This window comes from Lingula anatina, chromosome 10, assembly GCF_051362555.1.
Source record: "Lingula anatina isolate TDL-2025a chromosome 10, LinAna3.0, whole genome shotgun sequence".
NCBI classification, from domain to species: domain Eukaryota; kingdom Metazoa; phylum Brachiopoda; class Lingulata; order Lingulida; family Lingulidae; genus Lingula; species Lingula anatina.
Window position 1 is genome coordinate 17598979 of NC_141776.1, and position 26676 is coordinate 17625654.

At 36.1% G+C, this 26676-nt stretch overlaps 3 protein-coding genes across 11 annotated transcripts; 2 read left to right on the forward strand and 1 right to left on the reverse strand.

Moving 5' to 3' along the window:
* The first annotated feature begins 168 nt into the window (after window positions 1-168).
* Window positions 169-18026, forward strand: LOC106171196 (uncharacterized). 5 transcript variants are annotated; one of them, XM_086996861.1, is made up of 16 exons: window positions 169-306; window positions 7553-7716; window positions 8323-8421; window positions 8753-8851; window positions 9169-9267; window positions 9581-9679; window positions 9998-10096; window positions 10414-10512; window positions 10838-10936; window positions 11251-11349; window positions 11690-11788; window positions 12484-12570; window positions 13433-13649; window positions 13849-13996; window positions 14222-14625; window positions 15122-18026. In XM_086996861.1, the coding sequence occupies exons 2-16, from the start codon at window positions 7618-7620 to the stop codon at window positions 15292-15294; spliced, it is 2019 nt and encodes a 672-aa protein (XP_086852987.1). In that variant the 5' UTR covers window positions 169-306; window positions 7553-7617; the 3' UTR covers window positions 15295-18026. The 5 variants fall into 5 exon arrangements, with proteins under 5 accessions (XP_086852987.1, XP_086852991.1, XP_086852990.1 ...); XM_086996864.1 differs by lacking the exon at window positions 169-306 and adding an exon at window positions 904-923; XM_086996863.1 differs by lacking the exon at window positions 169-306 and adding an exon at window positions 3633-3722.
* Window positions 16753-21179, reverse strand: LOC106171219 (pleckstrin homology domain-containing family B member 2-like). The gene is made up of 6 exons (XM_013551450.3): window positions 21009-21179; window positions 20407-20482; window positions 19943-20088; window positions 19556-19662; window positions 18796-19169; window positions 16753-18410 (listed from the first exon to the last, which is right to left on the reverse strand). The coding sequence occupies exons 2-6, from the start codon at window positions 20450-20452 to the stop codon at window positions 18244-18246; spliced, it is 840 nt and encodes a 279-aa protein (XP_013406904.1). The 5' UTR covers window positions 20453-20482; window positions 21009-21179; the 3' UTR covers window positions 16753-18243.
* On the forward strand, window positions 21006-25268 carry LOC106171222 (uncharacterized). Of its 5 annotated transcripts, XM_086996886.1 has the most exons (4): window positions 21006-21170; window positions 22205-23681; window positions 23905-24156; window positions 24316-25268. In XM_086996886.1, the coding sequence occupies exon 2, from the start codon at window positions 22224-22226 to the stop codon at window positions 22893-22895; it is 672 nt and encodes a 223-aa protein (XP_086853012.1). In that variant the 5' UTR covers window positions 21006-21170; window positions 22205-22223; the 3' UTR covers window positions 22896-23681; window positions 23905-24156; window positions 24316-25268. The 5 variants fall into 5 exon arrangements, with proteins under 5 accessions (XP_086853012.1, XP_086853011.1, XP_086853014.1 ...); XM_086996885.1 differs by having other exon boundaries at window positions 22205-24156; XM_086996888.1 differs by having other exon boundaries at window positions 21127-21205; window positions 22205-24156.
* Window positions 25269-26676: the final 1408 nt, after the last annotated feature.

Below are 26676 nucleotides of genomic sequence, written 5' to 3' on the forward strand. Positions count from 1 at the left end.
GGCGAGGATATGTTTGCGACATGGTAAGCGAGTGATTAAAATTGAATGTCGGGAGGCTTTTGATTACAGAATAATTTAATATTATCATTTTGTAAAATTATACAAAATGAATAAATAAATCACCCTTTTAAAGGGAGAATGCAACGTGACCACGCCTACACTTTGGGGGATTCCCCTTGGAAATGCCATTCGTCATATATGAGAAATGTGACAGGAGATGTTCCATCTACCAAACATTTCAAACATTTACTTCGGAATATCGCTCTGACATACATATCACACCTGTTTACTGACTTCAAGCATTAGGTAAGATATGGAAATTCACTGTTATTTTACTTAAATTAACAGGTAAACAACAGTAGATATCTTTCGTAGTTATCGAATATGTTGATCAAGCCTGTGACCCAGTTTACTCGAGGTCGTAGTACTATCAAAAAGATAAATATTGGTAGATAGAACGTGGCCTTGAAATATGTATGTACTGTAGTTATACAAAAGGTCGTAAAAGACTTCATTTTGTGCGTTTCGTACACAAATACTGGGTTTTTGCTTGAGAACTGCTCGCATTAGGGATACGAAACATCTGGAATTCCCAGCGTCATTAGAAAAATATATGATATGTCCGATAAAATATAAGGAAGTATTATAGTGATTTATTTCAATAATGTGGTCAAGTTCCAGATGATGATACAAATTTTATATTTTATTCGGTTTATTTTATACAACTAGCAGTGTATAGTTTCTCTTTGGAAACATTGTCTCTATTTATACGTGTTGCCAAGTAAACACAAGCGGGACTTTCCCTTCGTCTAGTAGTACTAGGTGTCCCTGTGGGAAGGTTCAATAAACTAGCTGTGCCTGTTAACTATAATGTAGGAGTGTATGAGTACAGTTGTAGGTACATGTAGACTGTGAATGTGAAGGTATGTGCCAACCGTTATTTTGAACAGGCTTTACAATGGAGGCCTTTTTACATCCCAGCATACAGAAATTCGCTGTTATTTTACTTCAACTGACAGCTAGGTTTACAACAGTAGGTAACTTTCGCAATTATCGAATATGTTGTTTAAGCCTGTGACCCAGTTTATTCGAGGTCGTGGCACTCCTGTACTGAACTATTATCAGAAAGATAAATATTGGTAGATAGAGCGGGGCCTTGAAATATGTATGTACTGTAGTTATACAATATAGGTTGTAAAAGGCCTCTGGTTGTGTGTTTCGTACACAAATACTGTACTTTTGCTTGAAAACTACTCGCATTAGGGATACGAAACATCTGGAATTCCCAGAGTCACTAGAAAAAAAAATATGATATCTCCGATAAGAAAAAAGGAAGTATTATAGTGATTTATTTCAATTTTGTGGTCAAGTTCCAGATGATAATACAAATTTTATATTTTATTCTGTTTATTTTATACAACTAACACGTACCAGTAAACAGTTTCTCTTTGGAAACTTTGTATCTATTTATACTTGTTACTAAGTAAACACTAGCGGGACATTCCCTTCATCATCGCTGCCAAGTAGTACTACACACACTGGACAAAAGAAGTGTCACCCCTACTGAGCCAATACTATGGGGGAGATAAATGACTGTGGAATGATATGCTCCTGGTATCATTTTATTAACATCAAATTTCACAAAAAATCACAAAATGAGAACAAAATATACATTCTACCAAAATATGCAGTTTCAAGTCCAAAATTAGTACTTAGTGGCATAGCCACGTGACCTAATAATAGGTGCCAGTCTACGAAGCAAGGTTTCATGTAATTGTCTGATGCGTTCAGGACTTATGTTGGCCCAAGCATGAAACACTGAATAAAACAGAGTTTCTCTGCTGGTTAGACGGGCATTTGTGAAAAGTTTTGACGTATCATTCCACACATTTTCTATTATGTTTGCATCCGGACTCTGGGCAGGCCACATCACCCTGCGAATGTCCTGTTGGTCAAACCAATCATCAACTGCTCTGGGCCTGTGACAAGGAGCATTGTCATCCTGGTGAACAAATGAATAATTCCTGTCACCAAACATGTTAGTAATAGATGGTAGCAAGCCTGACTCCAAAACATCGATATATTTCTAGTGATTCATGTTTCCATTAACCACTATCAATTCGCCCAAGCCATGGATGCTGATGCAGTCCCACACCATGATGAATATGCTGCTCCGGGTTCGAAAATTCAGTGCATGTGGTTCAAATGCTTTACCAGCAGTTTGCCAGCATTTTACCCGTCTGTCATCAGAGGTCAGACCAAAGCGACACTCATCAGAAAAAAATATATAGGACCAATTGTCATGAACTGTCCAGTTCCAGATCCTGTTGACCCTAGTTTACTCTACGTTGCCTGTTTTGTAACGATATAAGAGGTTTCAGTCTTGCTACCCTGCTGTACACTCTCAGAGCATGTAACCGAATCCTAGCAATTTTCACAGACACATTCTTATGTGTGAAATTGTTCCACTGTGTTGTCAACTGACAAGCAGTGTCGAACTTTGACAACCTGGACATCAAAATCGGTCGTCGGTCTTCACGGCCAGTATTTTTTTCTTGAACGACCCATCAGAGGCAATTTGTCTCTTGATCCAGTGTTTCTATACCGAGACCAGACCCTCTGCACGGTTCTGACTGAACAATTCAATTGTATCGATATTCTGACATTGCTTATATTCCGCCTCTTCAGGTTAATAACTTGCACCTATAACCGTTAGATAATTGCCTGTATCTTGCCATATTGGAGGAAGACAGGAATAACATTTGCTGTACATGTACAAGACCAACAATACAATTCCATGGTATAGCGGTTTTATACTCATTAGTCACATTATAAGTAGACCAGGCATTATAAGTACCCAAGATCTGCCTACTTTTATTACTCTGAGGTAGGGGGTGACACTTCTTTTGTCCAGTGTGTGTAGGTGTCCCTGTGGGAAGGTTCAATAAACTAGCTGTGCCTGTTAACTATAATGTAGGACTGCATGAGTACAGTTGTAGGTAGATTGTGAATGTGAAGGTATGTGCCAACCGTTATTTTGAACAGGCTTTACAATGGAGGCCTTTTTACATCCCAGCATACAGAAATTCGCTGTTATTTTACTTCAACTGACAGGTTTACAACAGTAGGTAACTTTCGCAATTATCGAATACTGAGTATGTTGTTTAAGCCTGTGACCCAATTTGCTCGAGGTCGTGGCACTCCGTGGTACTGAACTATTATCAAAAAGATAAATATTGTAGACAGAATGTAGCCTTGAAATATGTATGTACTGTAGTTATACAATAGGTTGTAAAAGTCCTCTGGTTGTGCGTTTCGTACACAAATACTGTACTTTTGCCTGATAACTGTGCGCATTAGGGATACGAAACATCTGGAATTCCCAGCGTCATTAGAAAAATATATGATATATTCGATAAGATATTAGGAAATACTATAGTGATTTATTTCAATACTGCGGTCAAGTTCTTCGTCTCCACAGATGAAACATTTTTATATATTATACCGCTAGCGTACAATTTGTACTTAGTTTCTATTTGGAAACATTGTATCTATTTATACGTGTTTCCAAGTAAACACTAGCGAGACTTTCCCTTCATCACCGCTGCCTAGTAGTACTACAGGTAGGTGTCCCTGTGGGAAGGTTCAATAAACTAGCTGTGCCTGTTAACTATAATGTAGGACTGCATGAGTACAGTTGTAGGTAGATTGTGAATGTGAAGGTATGTGCCAACCGTTATTTTGAACAGGCTTTACAATGGAGGCCTTTTTACATCCCAGCATACAGAAATTCGCTGTTATTTTACTTCAACTGACAGGTTTACAACAGTAGGTAACTTTCGCAATTATCGAATACTGAGTATGTTGTTTAAGCCTGTGACCCAATTTGCTCGAGGTCGTGGCACTCCGTGGTACTGAACTATTATCAGAAGTTAAATATTGGTAGATAGAGCGGGGCACTGAAATTTGTATGTACTGTAGTTATACAATATAGGTTGTAAAAGACTTCATTTTGTACGTTTCGTACACAAATACTGTACTTTTGCTAGAGAACTGCGCGCATTAGGGATACGAAACATCTGGAATTCCCAGCGTCACTAGAAAAAAAAAATATGATATCTCCGATAAGATATAAGGAAGTATTATAGTGATTTATCTAAATAATGTGGTCAAGTTCCAGATGATGATCGATACAAATCTTATATTTTATTTTGTTTATTTTATACAACTAGCACGTAAAAGTGAAAAGTTTCTCTTTGGAAACATATATTGTATCTATTTATACGTGTTGCCAAGTAAACACAAGCGGGACTTTCCCTTCGTCCCCACTGCCTAGTAGTACAGTACTAGGTGTCTCAGTAGCAAGGTTAGCTAAAGTTGAATAAACTGACTGTGCTTCTAAACTTTAATGTAGGAGTGTATGCGTGCAGTTGTAGATACATGTAGAGTGTGGATGTGAAGGTTTATTTTACACTAAATATTATGATGTGCCAACCGTTATTTTGAACAGATTTTATAATGGAAGCCTCTTTCACATCCTAGCATTCTATATGCTGAGAATGACATTTGTGTGAAGCCTTATAGAGTCACTCTTATTTCAATTTATCATATAATTTTAATCAAACAATTTATCACATGACATTGACCTTTTGTTTATCTTATTTTTTCCATATTTATTTATTTATTTATTTATTTCCATATACTTTATGAGAGTTTCCATATACTTTATGAGATTGAGAGAGATGTACCTAACAGTAGTAGAGGTCAAAGCTGTGACCGTGAGTGCACGTACATGTTTACTTTATGGGAATTATTTGTACCATGTAATACAAATGCTTTATATTTGAAAGAACAATTAATGGATGAAAGCTGGTTTATTAAAAAAAAGAAAGTCAAATTTTAAAGATAAGTAAACTTTGAATTCCAATTTGAAACATTCCGCACACTGTAAAAGCACTGTTAAATCTGAGGGATAGCACGTGGCCCCTCTTGAGCTCTGTTGGGGGATTCCCCCTGGAAATACCATTCGTCATCTTGGACCAGATCAAATCTGCGACAGGAAGGTGAGTGAAGGCTGGGGATATTTCATCCATTTTACCTAGATTATTTCCCAGATGTACATTTTTACGTGTTAACTAACTTCCTAGGGTTGATAAGATATGGAACCCACTGTAGTTTACCTCAACTGTATAATAATAATAAGCTGTTGTACAAAAATTTGCGCTGCTCGCATATTAGGATGCGAAACATCTGGAATTCCCACCTTCAGTAGGAAAAATGATCCCTCAGATAGGCTATAGGGAAAGACTTAGGTGATTGATTTCAATACTGTGATAAAATCCTTCGTCTCCAGATGATGCACATGTAGTTGCTCTGTTTTATTTTTCCACTTTTAAGATCGATGGCACAGTTACCATTAGTTTCTCTTTAGAAATATTATGTCCAAAACAAGTAAACACAATGGGGACTTCCCCGTTATCACCGTGGCCCAGCTTTGATAGGTGTGTCTCGGTAGCAGCTTCGTGTTATGATACATATAAATATGAACAGATCAACGTACATATCAACAACATTTTACTCCGGAATATCGCTGTGACGTTCATATCACACGTGTTTATTGACTTCAAGCATTAGGGAAGATATGGAAATTCACTGTTATTTTACTTCAACCAGCAGGTTAAAAACAGTAGATAACTTTCGCCATTATTGAATATGTTGTTCAACCTGTGACCCAGTTTACTCGAGGTCGTGGCACTCCGTGGTACTGAACTATTATCAAAAAGATAAACATTGAAAGATAGAGCGGGGCACTGAAATATGTATGTACTGTAGTTATACAATATAGGTTGTTAAAGACCTCTGTTTGTGCGTTTCGTACACAAATAATGTGCTTTTGCTTGAGAACTGCTCGCATTAGGGAACATCAGGGGCCCATATATCTCGAAAGCTTCTCTATGTTGCGAGCGGGCACGGGCATGGCGATTCCGCACTATTAGCGAGTGCGATTACACCCACCTGCTATCTCGAAGCCTTAACAAACGTAACGCAATTGTAACCTCAAACTCTACTAAAATCCGATTGCCGCATAAAGTGAAGACGTCATAACACAATTACAAAAATTTTTTTTTTCACTTTGACGCTAATCAAGAGGTTGTTTTTATTTATAGGAATATCATAATTACAAATACTGATATTTGAAGTGTTTGACACCAATTAAATGTCAAAAAACAATTTAATAAGCGAATCTTGGACTGACACAATTACTGACACATTGGTGAGTAGTGTTCAGTCTCACAATAATAGACATTGAGGAAGGTCACGGTGCGACCGAATGCTTTGTTTCTGCTTTTTCATTTTGTGTAGAAAATGACACTTTTAAATTTATGATTATTATCAATAGACTACACAGATTAATTACATTCATCAGAAAATATAAAATGATGCATAAAATGTTTAATTTTGTAAGTTTTATTCAAAATAAAACGTAACTTAAGCATTCTTCACGTGAATATTTGCCGTAAGTTTTTCTATCGGAGGTACCGAGTGATTCAATCTATTATAAGCTTCCATGTTTTGGTATGTGTTTTGTTATATGCTATCGAAAGACACATTAAAATGACGAATTATGCATACGCAGAGGCCATTGCGACTAGTTTGTATCGCCGCAAAAATAGCCTCGAAACTAATGGTGATTTCGCTATTAGCGCACGGTCGAGCTTTGCGAGGCTTTCGAGAGATGGGATAGCGAGGAATCGCCATGCTTGCGCCCGCTCGCCAAAAGCAAAGCTTTCGAGATACGGGGTCCTGGAATTTTTCCACTGTCATAAGAAAGAGATATATGAACTGTCCGATAACATATATGAGGAAATACTGTAGTGATTTATTTCAATAGGCCTACTGTGGTCAGGTTCTTCTTCTCCAGATGATACAACATTTATCATGTTTAATTCTATTTATTTCATACCGATAGCACGTATATAGTTTTTCTCTGAAAACATTGTATCTATTTATACGTGTATAGACAAGCGGGACTTTGCCATCATCCCCGCTGCCTAGTAGTAGGGGCCTACTAGGTGTCCCAGCAGTAAGGTTAGCTAATTAAGAATATACTGGCTGTGCTTGTTAAGTGCAATGTGCAGTTGTAGGTAGATTGTGAATGTGAATGTGAAGGCTTGTTTTCCACAAAATTTTGATATGTGTCAGCGGTAATTTTGAACAGGGTTACGACAACGGACGCCCTTTTACAGCCTAATATTCCATACGCTGATAATGACATTTGTGTGAAGCCTTACAGAGTCACTCTAATTTCAATTAATCAAATAATTTCATTAAAAACTGTTAATCATTTTCGAAATTTATCACAAAACATTGACCTTTTGTTTATTTTATTTGTCCATATTTATTTATTTATTTATATTTGGTCGGGGTGAAAGGTGAAGAAAATCTCCCTCTGGCAATTACCATGTAAAGGCATTTCAAAATATGCATTACCTGTTTATCTGTGTCTGGTGCTTATCATGTGAATATAGAAAATGGATAATAACCATTCCAGGTGGACTGTGCAAACCACGCCTGCAGTAAGAGGTCACTGTGTTTCCAACATACAGTCTCATAAGAATGTACCCACTCCACAGGGCTGCAAAGAGTGGTGATATCAACAAAGTGCGGGGACTGTTAGAGACTGGAGCATGGGACGAGAGGACGGAGGAATGGGGTGTAAGTTTGCCTGTCTTGAGATCAATAATGAAAAGTAGTTGCTCTCATACTACTTGATAGCTTTATGGAATATAATTAGTCATTAAAATTAATATAATAAAATAAGGTATATGTATACGTGCTATTACAGAATGCATTTATAAATACCGAGTATATAACAGGTATTGCATTGAATAGAAGCTTTTTATATATCAGCTGAAAAACGATAAGCTTCATCTCCGATGTATTATAAACACCCCGTTTTCAAACACCGTCATAAAATAGACCTCCTCTACACTGCGATAATTATGGTGTTGAACGTCTGACATAAATCCTGGGGAACACTAATGTTGAATTAATTAGTAAATTGATCAATTAGATAATTTATTTATTATGCTAATGCCGTGATAGGATATGAAAACAGTAGCTTCGGAGTAGTCATACTCCTTTTCATAACGCTGCTTATGGTGTAGACGCAACGTCGAATTTAGTCTTACCTGATCGTAAGGAAAAAACTACGGGCACACTTCTTAATGGTTTATATTTATTTATTCATTTATGTCACTGACATGTCGTAATAATGGTCCAATGACATAATCGTGGACCTAAAAACTTCTGCATCTTTAGGGTGGTTGGGCACCTCTTCATTTTGCTGCTGAGGGTGGTCACAGCGATGTAGCAGCTCTACTCATTCAGCACGGAGCTGATCCCTGCAGTACAGACGGGGTAGGTATATACATTTTATTTGAAATATATATGTTACATATGACAATGCATGAAACAGTTCTGACAAATACACGCATCAAACGCCACGTCCACTTAATACATAACCAAAACGCCACACTCACTAACGCTGTCTGTATGCTGCTGTTAACATGGCAGTGTAGATCTAGAGATAGATGCACAACTAGAGGAGAGATTATATATATATACCACAAACATTTCCAACCCTATATTAAAACTGCATTTTATTTAATTTCATTTTAATATCAAATTTATACATCGTTATTTTGTCTTTATGGTATATCGTTCATACGAAAACACTGTTCATCTTCAGGAGGGTAGTACACCTCTTCATAAGGCTGCTGAGGGTGGTCACAGTGATGTAGCAGTTCTACTCATTCAGCACGGAGCTGATCCCTGCAGTACAGACTGGGTGGGTATTTGTATTTTATTTGAAATATTTGTTATATATTGTAATGCATGAAACATAGTTCTGCCAATTACATGTATCAATCACAATGTCCTCTTAAATATAAACAAAACTCCACAATCACTGTCAAGCTGTCAATATGCTGCTGTTATAAACATGGCAGTGTAGATCATGTAGACTGTTTCACAAATAAGTCAGAGATTACACCACAAACTTTTCAACATTTAATTAAAATGCATTTTATTTCAATATCAATTATACATCATGACTTTGTCTTTGTGGTATATCGTTAAAATGAAAATATTTGTATATATTTTTAGTTTGGACGTACACCTCTTCATAAGGCTGCTGGGGGTGGTCACAGCGATGTAGCAGCTCTACTCATTCAGCACGGAGCTGATCCCTGCAGTACAGACGTGGTAGGTATATATATTTTATTTGAAATATTTGTTATATATTGTAATGCATGATACATAGTTCTGTCAATTACACGTATCAAACACAATGTCCTCTTAATATATAACCAAAACGCAAAACTCACTAACGCTGTCTATATATATGCTGCTGTTATAAACATGGCAGTGTAGATCATGTAGACAGTTTCACAAATAAGACAGAGATTACACCACAAACTTTTCAACATTTAATTAAAGCGCATTTTATTTTAATATTAATTATACATCATGACTTTGTGGCATATCATTAAATTGAAAGCATTGTGTATGTCTTTAGTGGGGTCGTACACCTCTTCATTATGCTGCTGGGGGTGGTCATAGCGATGTAGCAGCTCTACTCATTCAGCACGGAGCTGATCTCTGCAGTACAGACAGGGTAGGTATATGTATTTTATTTGAAATATTTGTTATATATTGTTATGCATGATACATAGGTCTGTCAAATACATGTATCAAACACAATGTCCTCTTAATATAACCAAAACTCCACAATCACTATCGAGCTGTGTTTAATATGCTGCTGTTATATACATGACAGTGTAGATCATGTAGACAGTTTCACAAATAAGACAGAGATTACACCACAAACTTTTCAACATTTAATTAAAGCGCATTTTATTTTAATGTAAATTTTGCATCATGACTTTGTCTTTGTGGTATATCGTTAAAATGAAAACATTGTATATGTCTTTAGCGGGTACGTACACCTCTTCATTACGCTGCTAATGGTGGTCACAGTGATGTAGCAGCTCTACTCATTCAGCTTGGAGCTGATCCTTGCAGTCCGGACGAGGTAGGTATATATATTTTATTTGAATATATGTTACATGTTGCAATGCATGAAACATAGTTCTGCATATTACATGTATTAAACACAATGTCCTCTTTTATTAAAATGTATAATCAAAACCACACTCACTAACGCTGTCCTATGCTGCTGTTATAAACATGGCAGTGTAGATCATGTAGACAGTTTCACAACTAGAAGAGAGATAACACCACAAACTTTTTCGACATTTAATTAAAATGTTTTATGTTAATATCAATTATACATCATGACTTTATCTTTGTGGTATATCGTTAAAATGAAAACATAGTATATGTCTTTAGTGTGGACGTACACCACTTCATGACGCTGCTAAGGGTGGTCACAGCGATGTAGTAGCTCTACTCATTCAGCACGGAGCTGATCCCTGCAGTATAGGCTGGGTAGGTATATGTATTTTATTTGAAATATTTGTTATATATTGTAATGCATAATACATAGTTCTTCTAATTACATGTATCAAACAAAATGTCCTCTTAATATATAACCAAAACGCAACACTCACTAACGCTGTATATAGGCCCTATATATGCTGCTGTTATAAACATGCCAGTGTATATCATGTAGATTGTTTCACAAATGAGACAAATATTACACCACAAACTTTTCAACATTTTATTAAAATTCATTTTATTTAAATATCAATTATACATCATGACTTTGCCTTTGTGGTATATCGTTAAAATGAAAATATTTGTATGTCTTTAGTGTGGACGTACACCTCTTCACTACGCTGCTGGGGGTGGTCACAGCGATGTAGCAACTCTACTTATTCAGCACGGAGCTGATCCCTGCAGTACAGACAGGGTAGGTATATGTATTTTATTTGAAATATTTGTTATATATTGTAATGCATGATACATAGTTCTGCCAATTACATGTATCAAACACAATGTCCTCTTAATATATAACCAAAACTCAAAACTCACTAACGCTGTCTATATATATGCTGCTGTTATAAACATGGCAGTGTAGATCATGTAGACAGTTTCACAAATAAGACAGAGATTACACCACAAACTTTTCAACGTTTAATTAAAATGCAATTTATTTTAATATCAGGTATACATCATGACTTTGTGGTATATCGTTAAAATGAAAATATTTGTATATGTCTTTAGTGGCGATGTACACCTCTTCATAACGCTGCTGAGGGTAGTCACAGCGATGTAGCAGCTCTACTCATTCAGCACGGAGCTGATCCCTGCAGTACAGACTGTGTGGGTATATGTATTTTATTTGAAATATTTGTTATATATTGTAATGCATGAAACATAGTTCTGTCAAATACATGTATCAAACACAGTGTCCTCTTAATATATAACCAAAACGCAACACTCACTAACGCTGTCTATATATATATACATATATTTATGCTGCTGTTACCTGTATAAACATGGCAGTGTAGATCATGTAGACAGTTGCACAAATAAGACAGGGATTACACCAAAAACTTTTCAACATTAAATTAAAATGCATTTTATTTTTATATTAATTATACGTCTAGACTTTGTCTTTGTGGTATATCGTTAAAATGTAAATATTTGTATATGTCTTTAGGGTGGACGTACACCTCTTTATAACGCTGCTAAAGGTGGTCACAGTGATGAAGCAGCTCTACTCTTTCAGCACGGAGCTGATCCCTGCAGTACAGATGGGGTAGCTATACATATTTGTATTTGTAATGTATGTTTTATAGTGCGATACATGAAACTTGGCTCTGCTAAATACATGAATTCATCGCCACGTCCACTTAACATATAACCAAAACGCAATATCCGCTATCGCTGTCTATATATGCTGCTGTTATAAACATGGCAGGGTAGATCAAGAAATAGTAGCACATCTAGATTAAGAGAGATTGTGCCACAAACTTTGTCAAACTTTTATTGTAAATGCATTTTATTTCATTTCATTTTAACATCAATTATACATCATGACTTTGTCTTTATGGTATATCATTTAAATGAAAATATGGTGTATCTTTAGCGTAAGCGTACACCTCTTCATGAGGCTGCTAATGGTGGTCACAACGATGTAGCAGCTCTACTCATGTTATTTACTCATCTTTTAAAGATGGTTTTAGTAAATAAATAAATATAATACAGTTGAGTTGGACGCCTTTTTATTGAGCTGCTGCAGGTAGGGATAGTCACAGTGACAGATTGCATGGCATAAACAATGGAAAATTTAAACGTTTTTATAATTTTTTATTAGCATTAAAACTACATGTGCACAGAAAAAGGCTAACTCTGACATCTAGAGTTACTGTTCCGTACTTTGACATATGTAAATGTACTGTACTGGTTCGTTTTATATTAAATTTCATTACAACATTCATGTGTGTATTGTAGTATGATAAACTTACCAGTACATGTGTACCAGAGAGAAACCAGGTGTTGGCAACACTTTTAAAGAAATTCGAGAATCGACTAGTACAGGTGAGCATACTTTGTTACGTTATGTTAACTATTTAAGACATCAGGTCTTTTATCCAGGGAAAGGGGTTGATATATCCCTGTACGTGTGCGTGTACAATTTTTTTTTTTTGAAAATTCAGCCAGGGGATGTCCGACCCCTCTTAATCTGCCAACACGTCGATATTTCGTTCTCCACACATACGTGTTGAGGACAGTTAAAGCAAATTGTACTATTTTAGAACGCAAAGTACTACAAAAAAAAAAAAAAAAAAAAAAAAAAAAAGGTCAGAACAGCGCATGCAAATTTTAATTACTCAAATTGCACACGTCCACTTGCGTTATATAATTATATGTAAGGTTATAAAACGAGTCGAGTGCACAAGTAAAGCGACTCCATTAAATTAATGTCTGGGGTTCATTATTGTGAACTGAACAACATGGCATACAACTCTCAATATATTGGTTCCCTGCCCATCAATTGCAGGTTCTTTATTGGTGATTACCGTAGCCAGATATATCAATGGTTTTGTGAAAATTGTCACAATGAAATTTATTGAATCGAGTTCATGAAGATTTTAAAAAAATATATCCCATCATTATTGGCAAGAGTGTAGGATATCTAGATTAGTTTTAAATATTAAAGGTAATTGTAATCCTTTATTTTCATCCAGATGATATATTTGTCAATGTTAATTTAGTCACTGAACACTGTTCAAAGATATATGATATCTGTTACCCAAAAGAATGCATGCAATGCAGCAAATAAGGAGTTTGGGGCGAAGGTTGACAATATCCTTATACATTCTACAAACACTAAAATATTACTTAATTTTTTAGGAGTCGGCAGCTAACAAAAGCTCTGTGTTATAACTTTATCTTCCAGAACTTCATCCTCATCATGTCTTTGGAACATGTTGCCAGTACAATGAATATTGTTGAGGCTAGTACTCTTTTCAAAGAAGACATGAGTCGCCATTTCCCAAGAGAACGTCATAACAAGAAGTTAGAAATGTTGAGGAATTGGGCAGACGCTTATGGAATTAAATCTCTCCAAGAGTTAAAGAGGAGATTGGCGGAGGCAGGTTGTCTAAACTTGGCTGGTGAGTGATAGATATCTGAAAATTATGAGTACATGTACAGGTACTTCCATTTACTTGTAGGAATATTTGCATGTTTACCACGGCATGTTTAAGTTTTTAAAGCAATACTAGTATATATATCACATACATTTAAATGTTTTAATTAAACATACAGCAGTCAAAGGAACACCCACTATTAATAGATATACCTGTTCTATAGCGGCGGCTGCAAAGCACTATGCTGAGATCGTCAAAGAGATTATGGAAATGCCCGACGAATGCTACCAAGCATTTTGTCAAGATCCCATGTCACACCGACACATGATATCATCGGCGGCCTCTCCCACAGAACAGAGATGTGAAATTAGGTATATATGATGCACAAGTGTGTGTGTAAACGTGTGTGTTTATGTGCGCCCGCGCGCGTGTGTAAAATCATATATATATATATATATATATATATATATATATATATAAGCCCTCGCTGTACTCAGTTGTTATATGCAAGTGTAAGTTACACAAAAACACTCGTCCCTACGTGAAAGAGAAATTTCGTTTCTTTTACTAAATAATGAGACTTATATTGGTTTCAGTATGGAGACCGAGTCGTACCAATACGATGCATTTCTGGTACATAGTAGTGATGACGGAAAGACCGTAGGAGGAGTGTGTGAGCAACTCGAGGCACGTGGTGTCCGTTGTTGTTACGCTCCACGTGACTTCACTTATGGGAAGCCCATCCCAGCATCCACGGAAGACGCATTTGAAAAATCCAAATTCATCCTGGTGGTATTTTCTGAAAACTTCATGAAGAGCTCTTGGTGTCAGTACGAAATGCACATGGCGGTACAGAAGACGGTGGATTCACGTCAGGACGTCGTCATTCCAATCCTGTTGGATTTCCCAGAGGAGAACCTCCCGCTTGGGTTTAAAACCATGAAATATATTTCAGTTCGACAGCATGACTTCTTACCCAAACTTGTTCAAACTATTGAAGGTACGTAATTAACATGGCAATCGTTCTATGTACATTGTACTGGTAAATCCAGTTAACCAAAGTAACCAGATACTGTGTGATAGAATGTCATGGATATCATGGAGGGTGGGCGGGTCTTGCATCAGTGTAACGAAACTAAGGGTAGTATAAAATTAAGTCCGCCCTCCATTCAGTTAGAACGGTTAGGGTTAGCCTGGCCTAAATGGTTCAGTACCTAGGGCGAGGTTTACCTGTATAAATGAAGAAGAAGAGGTCTCTCCTAATGGGGGACCCTCTGTCACGTTACACCGGTTTGTTTATAAACCCATTTTTGTCTTACTTAAGAAACTGATCTATTTCCTCCATCCTCTATATGCATTTGCCTTTATGAGGTCGTGCAGAAATTAACGGTAATACACCAGTAGTATAAACACTGTTTCTGTTATTATTATGAAGGTGAGCCGGCTGGTTTTGGGTTTTGGTTTTGTTAATAAATTCGTGTTTTTTTTTTCTTCAGGCTCCGGCACCGAGCCTCTTTACGGCCAGCTTCTGCTCGAAAATCAAACATTGAAACTAGAGAATGAAGTGCTGAAAGCGGAACTTGAAGACACGCGCCAACGATTGGCAGATTCCACCACTTTGGTCAAAAGACTTCAGGCGGCAATGCCAGCGACAGGAGTTCCCAGTTAGAACATACAGCTAGAAACGTGGTGCAGAAAACTTCTGTGGATTATGTGTGGAATAATTACGCTTAAAGTGTCCTCAGATTTCTGTACTCAATTTAACCTCATTTGTGATTTACATAATTCCCAGCTGCCTCTGTCTCTACATGCAGCGCAGGTTCATCAGCCCTATAGAGCACGCAATGCTGGTCAGCCGGATCATAGGGAAATATGTACATGTGGTTCGATCCTTGTACCTTAAGTTTTTCAGACACTTTGTTCGAAAGTTTGTCCATAAATCAAAGTATGATTTGGGGACGTTTTCAAGTTCGTACACTGCTGTTCCTTGGGCAACTGTGCATTGGGTTCTAGTCTGAGACCGATTTCACGCAAAACGAAAGTTAAGACGTCATCTTCAACATCAAATTACATGTACTAGTAGTTGTCTGACATTGCCTATGTAGCAAAGCTTGTAAGATTATATTTTTAATGGAGTAATCGCTTTTGATTTCCCTTTCCGCTTGGATTATTTTCAGCTTTTTATTGAGAATATTTGATTGTGTATGTTGATTTTATCATAATAATGATAAAACAGTAATTTACAGTAATTGAGTAAATTAATTATTTTGATGTTTAGTCTCTTTAAAGACCACATTATTTGGATTGGTCTATAACTATATACGTTTTATGGATGTCAATAATGCAGGCTCATTTGATATTGCCTTTTAGTTTATATTTAACCTCATTTGTGAATACAAGTTTAGTACGAGTCCAAATGAAGTACAGTTGTTAGATGTTAGGATAGGATGAGTGTGTTGTTCTTAAAATTCAACGTCATCTGATTTGTTCATCTTTATTCAGTTTTCACCCATAACTAGTTCTGTTGACATTCCTTTTGTTTCCAAGATGATTTCATGTTTACAACAGATTATGTTGTACAGAATGAATATTTTTTACCTCCGCCAAGGAGGAGGTTATGTTTTCGCCCCTGTTTGTCTGTCTGTCTGTCTGTTTGTTTGTCGTCAACATAACCCAAAAAGTTATGGACCGATTTTGATGAAATTTTCAGGGTAGGTGGGAAATGGGTTAACTTAGAAGTGATTAGTTTTTGGTGGTGATCCAGATCATTAATCAATCAATAATCAAAAACCTACATCAACATAACTCAAAAAGTTATGGACCGATTTTGATGAAATTTTCAGGGTAGGTAGGAAATGGGTTAACTTAGAAGTGATTAGTTTTTGGTGGTGATCCAGAACATTAATCAATCAATAATCAAAAACCAATCATCAACATAACCCAAAAAGTTATGGACCGATTTTGATGAAATTTTCAGGAACTGTCAAAAGTGGGCCAAGGAACAGATGATTAGTTTTTGATCCGGATCAATAATCAATAATAATAAAAAATTGCTGCCTTGACGGAGGTCTGTGCTCTCGGAGTGATTTTCTAGTGTTAACAAAGAATAAAAAGAGTTGTGCAAAAATTTATTTGCAAAAGTTTATTCACATATAAGGGATAAAGTAACATATCTGAGAAAAAGGATATTTTATAATTGCTAGTATATATAATCACATCCAGAATATACATAGAGAGACAGATGGCTGATAAAAATATACAAGAACATATTTTGGAAAAAACATACATTTCTCAATATCTAGAGTATATAAAATGCTTACAAAAAGCTATCAGACATTTCAAAGTGCAACATATTTGTCATATATATATTGAATAAATGAAAATACTCCATTACACAGAGACAAAAGCTTTCTTTATTTGACATCGTGAATATATAACAAGAATAAATAGGGAAAATAAGAATTTATGAACTAAAATAATGTAACTCACTTATAATGAGGACGCTGTAATCCACAAATACAGAATTGCTAACGAGTACCACAGACATGTGTATTTCAAAAGATATCAAACTGAAGAAAATCAAATTTCAATGTTTCAAGGTAAATGCAAATATCTGACTTTTAGATAAAGGACTCAAACAAACAGAATGACATTGTAGCCTCTACTCTTGATTAAAAAAGGAAGAAAACTGCAGTAAAACAGTGTGAGATTGTGTCTGTATATTATCCCTTTCACCATAAATAAATAAAGAAATAAATGTCATGACAGACAGTAAACCCAGAATTAAAGAAATATTATCAGCTGTAGAAGTTTGATCAAAAGGATCCAATCATCAGCTGTAGAGTCCTTGTTTTAAGTATAACATACTACACATATTATGATTCAAGTCCAGTCTGAGAAAAATGTCAAACTACATGATATTTTTAAATCTCCATTTGGAGGCCAAACCCAACTGCAGGATCAGAGAGGACTTATCACCTCCTGGCTAGGTCCCAACAACTAGACTGGGCACATCAAACACATGCTGGTGGTAATACACACACCTCATTGAAAATAACAACTCATAAAATCTTACTGGAATGTCCATAGCAACTGGTTTTTCCAAAGTTTCTATTTACAACCCATCAGGCTTCCTCCTCCCTCCCCAATATGAAAGAATGTCTCATTAAAGAAATGCAGGAGATTGTTTTGCCAAGAAAAAAAGGAATACTTCACTCACAGACTTTTTCCTTATCAAATTCTTCACTATCTTAAAATCGCTTTTTTACCGCAGAGAAATACAATGAAAAATCACATTTTTTTCCAAAGGTAAACATATTATGTACATATTAGAAATAACATACAAATGTACCATCATATATACCACTAGATTGAGCCAACAAGTGTGCTCAAAGATACCAAGACAAAAATAACTGAGAAATAAAATTATAAAATAAAATAAATGGACAAAAAAATGATATCATATATTCAAAAATAATTGAAGTAAAATGTAAAGTATGTCATTTTCTCTACAAATGGAATCTCCACTGCCTTTGCATTCAACAGACTTCTCTACTCTTCACAAACCAAGTCGGTGAACCTCCTCTATTTTAGTCTGATAATGTCAAGGTCACAGCAGCTACCAATACAGCGGCATGAACATCATCGAGCCCAGTGCAGCTCCAGCAACCATCCCCAGGGCCACGTCACTGCCGTCTATGCTGTTTCTTCTTCTGCGTCTGCATCCATCTACAGGATAATAATTTCCGTCTACGTACACTACTTGCTGCTGTCCAGAGTGTTGAACTGAAATAACCAATAAAAATGTACAACATCCTTTCCATCTCTCAAAATAAATGGTCTTTGTCAGTAGCTTTCTGTCTAAATTTGTTTTATGACTAAAAATGGTTATTTTGTAATCTGGCAATCAATGGTTTTGTTGGTTATCAAGAGGCATATTTTTCATTTTCATTTTCTTTAGCTTAAAAAAAAAAAAGATATAAAATAAATTTTTTAATCAGCTGAAAACCTGTTTTAAACCATTTGTTTCAAACCAGCCTGCAAACGGCTTCAAACCAGTCTCACGCCACCTTTACACAAAAACTAAAACCAGCTTTTTAATCATCTTAAAACCTCCTATAAAGCAGTTTAAAACCAGCCATAGACCTGCTAACAGCCCCAGCCTTATTACCTATGGGAGGTGGGTTTGACCCATAGTAAACTTGGCCAGGATAACTATATGCTACTTGCTGGCGTGGATATGGAGTGGAACCCGCCGTCATTTGCTGTTGGGGATATGTAGTAGAAGCCGCCGCCATTTGCTGTTGGGGATATGGAGTAGAAGCCGCTGCCATTTGCTGTTGTGAATACCCAGCACCACTGGACATGTTCTCTTGATACACATGTACATATGGAGGCGCTGAAGCCAAGGTTTGGGGTTGGGAGTAAGGGAACTGTCCCCCATTTGTTCCTGTAGTACCAACTGCTTCAGAATATGTGGGTGGGGCATCCTTGGCGCTCCTTGTAGTCAGGACTCTGGCCTGTTCTAAGGCTATCTTCCAGGCACTGGAAAATATAGTGGCATAAAACTCAACATTGAGGGTTATTGTCTTTTTTTTCGTTAATGAATCAAATAAATTAAGGATTATTGTTTTTTTTTTTGTTTTTTTATAAACGGATCAACTGAATTAACATTATATATATTATATAAGCACTGGAAAACAGTGTCATACAACTCAAGGTTGAGGATTCTCGTCTTTTTTTTATATAAATGAAGCAACTGAATTATCACTATATTATATAAGATTTATTTTCATCTGTTACAGGATGAGGTTGATAAATTTGTTTTTAAGTAATAATGATAATTACAGTACTGCCTCTTCCCCCGATATGTTTGTTGCTTTGTTTGTAAATGTGTGTGTGTGTGTGTGTGTGTGTGTGTGTTTTCTTACGTCATATCATCTAACGTATCAGCACACAGTTGGTAAGTGTTATTGCCTCTTCCGACAATCTTCAGCAGACACTCTTTACCAGTGCCCTCTGGGGGAGTGACACCACACTGAAAATAGTTTTAAATCAATTGGTTCACTAATCAAGAAATTAATGTGCAATAAAGTATCTCTTTTTTTTTTCAATAACCTACATCTAAAACAGACTACCAGTTTTCAATGATTTTCACACAATTTTTTTCAAAGTCGGTCAGACTAATTAGTTGTTCTCAGCAAAAGTTTTGTGTATGTAATATTCCTTGGTTTAACTTATCCAGTAATTAGTGTGTGTGTGTGCATGCGTGCGTGCGTGCGTGCGTGTGTGTGTGTGTACACAACTGTGCCCCATACCTGTTCTCCAGACAGAATAGCCAGACATTCTATCTTCATCACCAGAGTCCACTCCGAGTAATGGCTGTCGGCACTCTCAAACATTTTCAAGTCACCATTTTGATAGAGGACAAACCAGTTACGTTTCCACCTTCGCAGAATTGAACCTAAGCAGAATAATTAATGTATCATTACATAAACCAATGAGTTCTGTTGCCAAAATAGGTATACCTTGGATGTGTTATCTTCTGATAAGTGGCAAATGAAATGAAACTTTATTCATAATCATTTTCAAATGAACATCAAGCTAATCATTTGAATTTAATTTTTAAAAACACAAACTTGAGACATATGATGACTTAAATCATACCTTACAACAGTAAATTTTTATGACAAATTTTTGAGAGTGAAACTGGTAACTACAGTAGTATTGTACATGTTTGGCAATCATAACATGAAAAACATTGAGGAAGCAGATAACTTACTCTGTCTTTGAAGCCATCCTGCTTTTACAATGTTGAAATCTGCCATGAGCAGTTAACATGAACAGTTCAACCCAATCTAGAATGAACAGATTACGGTAGTGTGAACAGTGTATATAACTATGAATGTACAAATTACGACAGTAGTTCATACATGTACATGTGCATGCATATAAATAAAATAACATGATTTCAGACTACAGTCTATAGGCTGTATAGTCAAATCAAGGAGTTATAATATAACTCCTTGGTCAAATTAACTACAGTGCTGGTAAAGTTTACATGATATAGACTATAGACAAATATGTCTTGTTTAACATGTACTAGTACATGTACAAACTACAGTACACTGTTAGAAGAATGCTAACACTTGTTACAATTTAATTTATAATTCAGTTATTTACGTTTATCTCCGACTGAGGGTGAACACTTTCTGGTAGTGGTATAAGAACGTGAAATAATACTGTACTGTATAAATACTGGCAAATTTTACATTATGTCAAAATTTATGGTACTCATTTTTGACATGAACTTAGCAGTGATCAATACTAACTAAACATTTACTTTTAAAAACCTCTCAACTCTTTAAATAACTGGTTACTCACTTTAAAATGTAAGCTTATATGTCAAATCGTTGTGTTTACAGTTACGAGATGAGCGACACATCAGCTTCCTAGATGCGCAGAACTTTTAGTACACCGTGATGTGGATAGGTGGCGACTCTATGCAGGAAAAGCTGTGTAATATGCTGCGAGTGGGGTCGAGAGGTAACCAAGGTTTCTATTCTGTCGCCTTTTTAACAGTTAAGTGGTGAAAGTTTGGTATTTTAATCTGGTGCCACTTCTTCTTCGTTTGTTTGAGCATTGCAAGGGACTTACAACTCTATAATTTACAGGTAGTAACAGCATTCACTCACAGGGTTAAACTGCACACTAGCCGGACATTGTCTGATAAAACAGTAATTTTATTTTCCCGCTTGAACTTCAAGCTTGGTCGCCAACGACGTTTTGATTTTGTCATTTTTACAGATATCATACTCAAATGAATTCAGTTATGGCCAGGGATAATAGCTTTCTTTGTTCTCCTAAGGCCTAATTTGTCTTGCATTGTTTGCAATTGCATAAACGGACGCATACACTTCGACAGGGGGCCTGCCAATGCATTTCACAAGCCTACAAAGAGATTTTCCCAGCCACCCCCTCCTTCAGAGAGTACAAGATGAAAGTCTTCAAATTATTATGTCTTTTGTTGGCAAATTTTGACAGCAATTCGGCTCCGATCATGATTTTTATCATTTTTGCAGGAGTGAGGGCATTTACTCCCCCCCCCCTTCCCCCGTAAAGTTTCTAGACTTGTGAAAATGACGTCCCCTTAGTTAGGCCTTGAACATCAAATGCCCAGATTTTGTGACAGTAGTACTTCCATTCCAGTATATTTCTAGAAAAGGTTGCTGGAGGCTGCATGTAGTATAGAAGGGTAGGAATACCCCCCCCCCCCCCCCCCCTTAATCACCCATCACTAAGAATGAAAACAGCTCAATCACCAATAACAAAGTTACATGTATATTCAGGTCAATCACCAATCACTAAAAATTCCTGAATCATGTTTCACTCTGAATATTGGGCTCAAATAGTGCATCACGCTAAAAAAAACAAGGCCAATCACGCGGAACACAAAAGGTATTCCCTACCGTCCTATACATGTATGACCTACATTGTACTGTGGCACATCATCCAAATACATGTACTTCATGTCCAAGTTCAGTGTGGATTGTAATATACTTTACCTTGCACTCTTTTAGGACACTAAATTTAGGAGTAATGCAGAGGACGTCCCAACAAATCCCAGGTGATGACAGTGACAGTTCAGGTGATATACCTTTGTCACAGCTGCGCACACCAAGAACACAACAGAAAGACCCCCCAGGAGATCCATACAAAACCCCAGGGGTGACTCCCAGGGCCTCGGACAGAATAAAAAGCCGAAAAGCCCAGACATTTGTAATGCCAAACAAGAGGGATGTGTTTGACAAAATTGAAGTCCCTTCCAATGGCAAGTGCTCATCTTATGAGCACCTGAAACCTCGTCGGATTGTGAATGATTTTATACGAGTAAATCATCGCTATAATTTTGATCCGGACTACACCAGTGGTGAGGATTCGTCACTGGATGGGTTTCTGGCCGAAAATAATTCAGAAGAAGAAGAAGATGAGGAGGATGATGAAGACACTTTTCGACACAGTAATTCCAAGAAGAAAAAGAATTGTGGTTTACAGAAGAGAAGAACTTCAAGTTTTTCATCAGTTAAATCGGGTGATAAAACCGACACGGGTTCAAAATTTAAAAGAATCAGAACAATTGCGGACGATTCCAGTGACGAAGATGGTCAAAATGCAGATGACAGTGATTCTGATGTTCCTGTGAAAAAAGTGCGAAAGTTTTCCCATGGTGGTTCAGTGTCAGGCGTCATAGATGATGACAGTGATGACTGATATGCAATCAATGAATATTAAATTCAACGTATACCTGTATAAAGTGTTATAAAAATAAGCTGTTAATACTCCATTTCCAGTTCTTTCTTTCCTTTTCTTTCATCCTTTGTTTTTTTTGAAACCAGTAGATTTGAACATAATTTTACATCTTAGCTGCAAAGTCTTTGCTGTTATACCGCATGTGATCATATGTGAAAATTTGTTTAAAATTTAAAAGAAAGTGGGAACCATTTTGTATGTGAAATAATTATTCTAATTTGTAAAAAGTCATTGTTACAATAGCAGCTTCTCAGATTTCTAATTGGAAAAGGTTAATAAGATATTTAATTAATTTTTTGAAAAATGCCAAAAAATTAATGAGAAAAAGCTTAGCAGTGGGTGGGATCATATACATAGCACAGTTTTATTTATCCAAGACTTAAATATTTACTGAAAGTTTCAAGTAAAAAAAAACTTTTTAATGAGAAGCTGAAATATGTTTTCACCTCAAATGACAATAATTTGATGTACTAAGAGAAGTACTTATATTGTCAATCAGGTTTTCATAGACCGGTTTGACAGTGAAAATGTATTGTCCAATGGGGAATACCCGCTTTAAGGGTCTGCCGCTAGATGGCGTGGGGGTGAAAGCAGTCCTTCTTAAATCTCGCAGAATCTCGCTCACGGCTTTACACCAGAGTTTAACATGGAGCGTGTGCACGCGTCGCTGACAGTGGACCAACTCAAACGCAATTTACTTGAATGTGGTGCCATAACATCTGGATGAAAATGTGAATTGACTGAAAGGTATGTGTTTTCTTTTCATTTAGTGCTTGAAAAACAAGAATGCTAACTATTTTCCTTGAAAAAAATCGAACATTAGTCGAGGTGTGTGTGTCAAATCTGACATGTTATGTACATGTAGACTACTGTAGGTACGAGTAGGCCTACGCTCATATTTTGTTTTAGTAGCACGAAAGACGAAGATTTTTTATACTTAGTAAATGTACTTATTTTTTTTCTTTATAAGGTTACCCAAAGAAGGCCCATATATTGGGGGCAAAGCCTGAAACTGTCGATTTCAGGACCCCCAGGACAGCCAACTTCAAGAGCAGGATAAAATGATTACTTCAGGAATCTTACCCGTCACTTCACATCAGCGGCAAAGATTGATGTAGCCACCAGTTATGCCTACCCTAAAGCTGACTTACAGGCGGCTGTGATGGACAACAACTATTGCCAAGTGCCATGAAAACAATAATGCATGGATAGAGGGAATGATGTAAGTGAAAACAGAGGTCTAATATTAAGAATCAGGCCCAAATATGAGAAAGAATTATCAAACTAGGTGATGTGTGACATCATAGAAATATAAAATTGTATCTTAACTATTTAATGCTGTAACCATCTACCATGCTTTAATGGGATATGACTATTTCAGGTTGAGGAACAAACAGCGAAGGACACTGAGCATAGCAAGTTACAACAAGGAAAGAGCGCAATCTGACACAAGGAGAGACAATGGCGGATCACTGCTTCCAGATTTGGAGAGATAATGTCAGCTACAGAGAAGAAGTATATGAACAAACTGTATGAATAATTGTTGTGTCCAAAACCATTGCAGACACATGACAGTTGGACCCGGACCCGATTTCCCCTTTTTGGAATGTTTATCTCGTGCACGAATCTGGGCCTAAAGAAAACCCGCGAATACTATACTAAGTTAGAAGGCCAGATGTTCATTACAAATCGCCCATTCTGCTATTTTGCTGTGTTTACATTCAAAGATCTGTTTGTGGGGTTGATTCATTCTGACGCTGGATATTTTTCTACATGTATTTTGCCCAGGATAACTTTTTTTAATGAAAAACACTATAGGAAGTATGTGTCAACCAGTTTATAGAAAGTACCCCTGTATGAGATGGTTTTAGCTGCAATCATAATTTTGAAGTGCAATTTTAAAAAATGTTTTCACTAAAATGAAATAATTTGGTGGTGCTATATTCTTTACAAAAAGTACTTATGTGTTTATGCTGTTTTTAATAATATTTAACTGTAATGAAAAAAAACCCATGATGCTATTTTGTAAAGTATTTTAGCGGGATGAAATAAATTGCTAGTTGTATTTACAGCAAATAATTTGGTTTTTCTGCTTTTTAAAGAATTTTCAAAGTGATGACATAATGTGGTGGTTCTCTCCAAGTAATATAATTCATAAGTACTATTTTGTAAAAAGGAACAAAAAACTGTTAATTTGTAAAATGTTTGCTTTCTTTAATTTTTATTTCTTAAACTGTTACAAAAAGTTTTCCATACCTACAGTAATCCATTGGCTGAGAAATTGCAGCTATATATTCAGGAAAGTTATAGCACAAATAAATTATCAAAGTATTATATGGTTTCATGGTTTTTACTATGGACTGAATAATTATTTTGTTTAAATAAAATATTTGGTTTTGCTGCTTTTTAATGAATTTTCAGAGCGATGAAATAATATGGTGTTTCTACTCAAGTAAAACAATTCAGAAGTGCTATTTTGTAAAAAAAGAACAAAAAATGTTCATTTATAAAATGTTTTCTTTCTTTAAATTTTATTTCTTAAACTGTTACATAAAGATTTCCAAACATGCATTATTCCATTGGCTGAGAAATTGCATCTATACATGAACAAATAAATTATCTAACTATACCTAGTTTTATGATTCTTACGAGGTACTGAATAATGATTTTAAATAAAAATAATTATTTAATGAACATTATCGGTCATGCTCAATACATCAATAAAAAAGGATATTACTTAATAACATAACCTTATGCGGGTAGTAGGCTACCGGGACTTATATATATTTACTGACAACTCTTCTGAAATTACGGACATAAGAAAACGCACTTTGATAAATCATACTTCCTAGGGGCACTTTCTTGCTATGGAGCTCTCTTTCCAAAACTTTATAAGTTTTGCCAAGATCAATTAACCTTTTTACGTGTATTCTTTTTGAGGCAACTCGTCTATCTTTAGGGGCCTAATTACTGTTCCTGGGTCAAGTTGTAACTGACCCTTTAACATGGAAGGTGTGTTGACATGGGCAACCCTTCACTTCAAACGAAGCCCTGAATCCTCAAGAAAATTATGCCCACCTTGCCGACTTTGACATTCAGGTACACAACAATACTGAGGCATGTTTATTAAGGCCAGTACCACAGTCCAACGTATACAATATCCAACATGGCGACCTAGGAAGGACTGAATTCACACTAGCGACACCTGGCGCCAAGCGGGCTGGTATTCCCCATTGTCAGATTTCCTATTATCTTCTTACCTTTGCTTGCTGCTGTTGTGTACACTATCGCCCCCTATTGATTAACATTCACATTAGTTCTTCCTTTTTTCAAGAAATGTAAAAACCTGTATAAATCTTGCTATTAGCATTTGTTGTTGTTTGGGACTTCCTTTGTGTATAATGTTTTAGTTGTTGGTTGGGCATGTAAGATATACCTGTAGATCAACACTGTCTGTTGAACAGGCTGTAGCTGTTAAATATTTTTTCAAACTTAGCTAGTGGTTGAAAATGTCATTTCTAGCAAATTATTTCATGTTTAGTTAAGTTTTATAGGAAATTGTTGACAGAAATTGATTTTCAGAAATAAAATATATATTTATATCAGTTGTTATTGTTGGGGTGCATCCTTCAAAGACAATGGACTTGATTCCCTGTTCACTATATGATAAATACAGTATTATTAATTATTTTCATGATTATTAATAAAATGTGCTTATACTGAATAATACATTGTACATGTA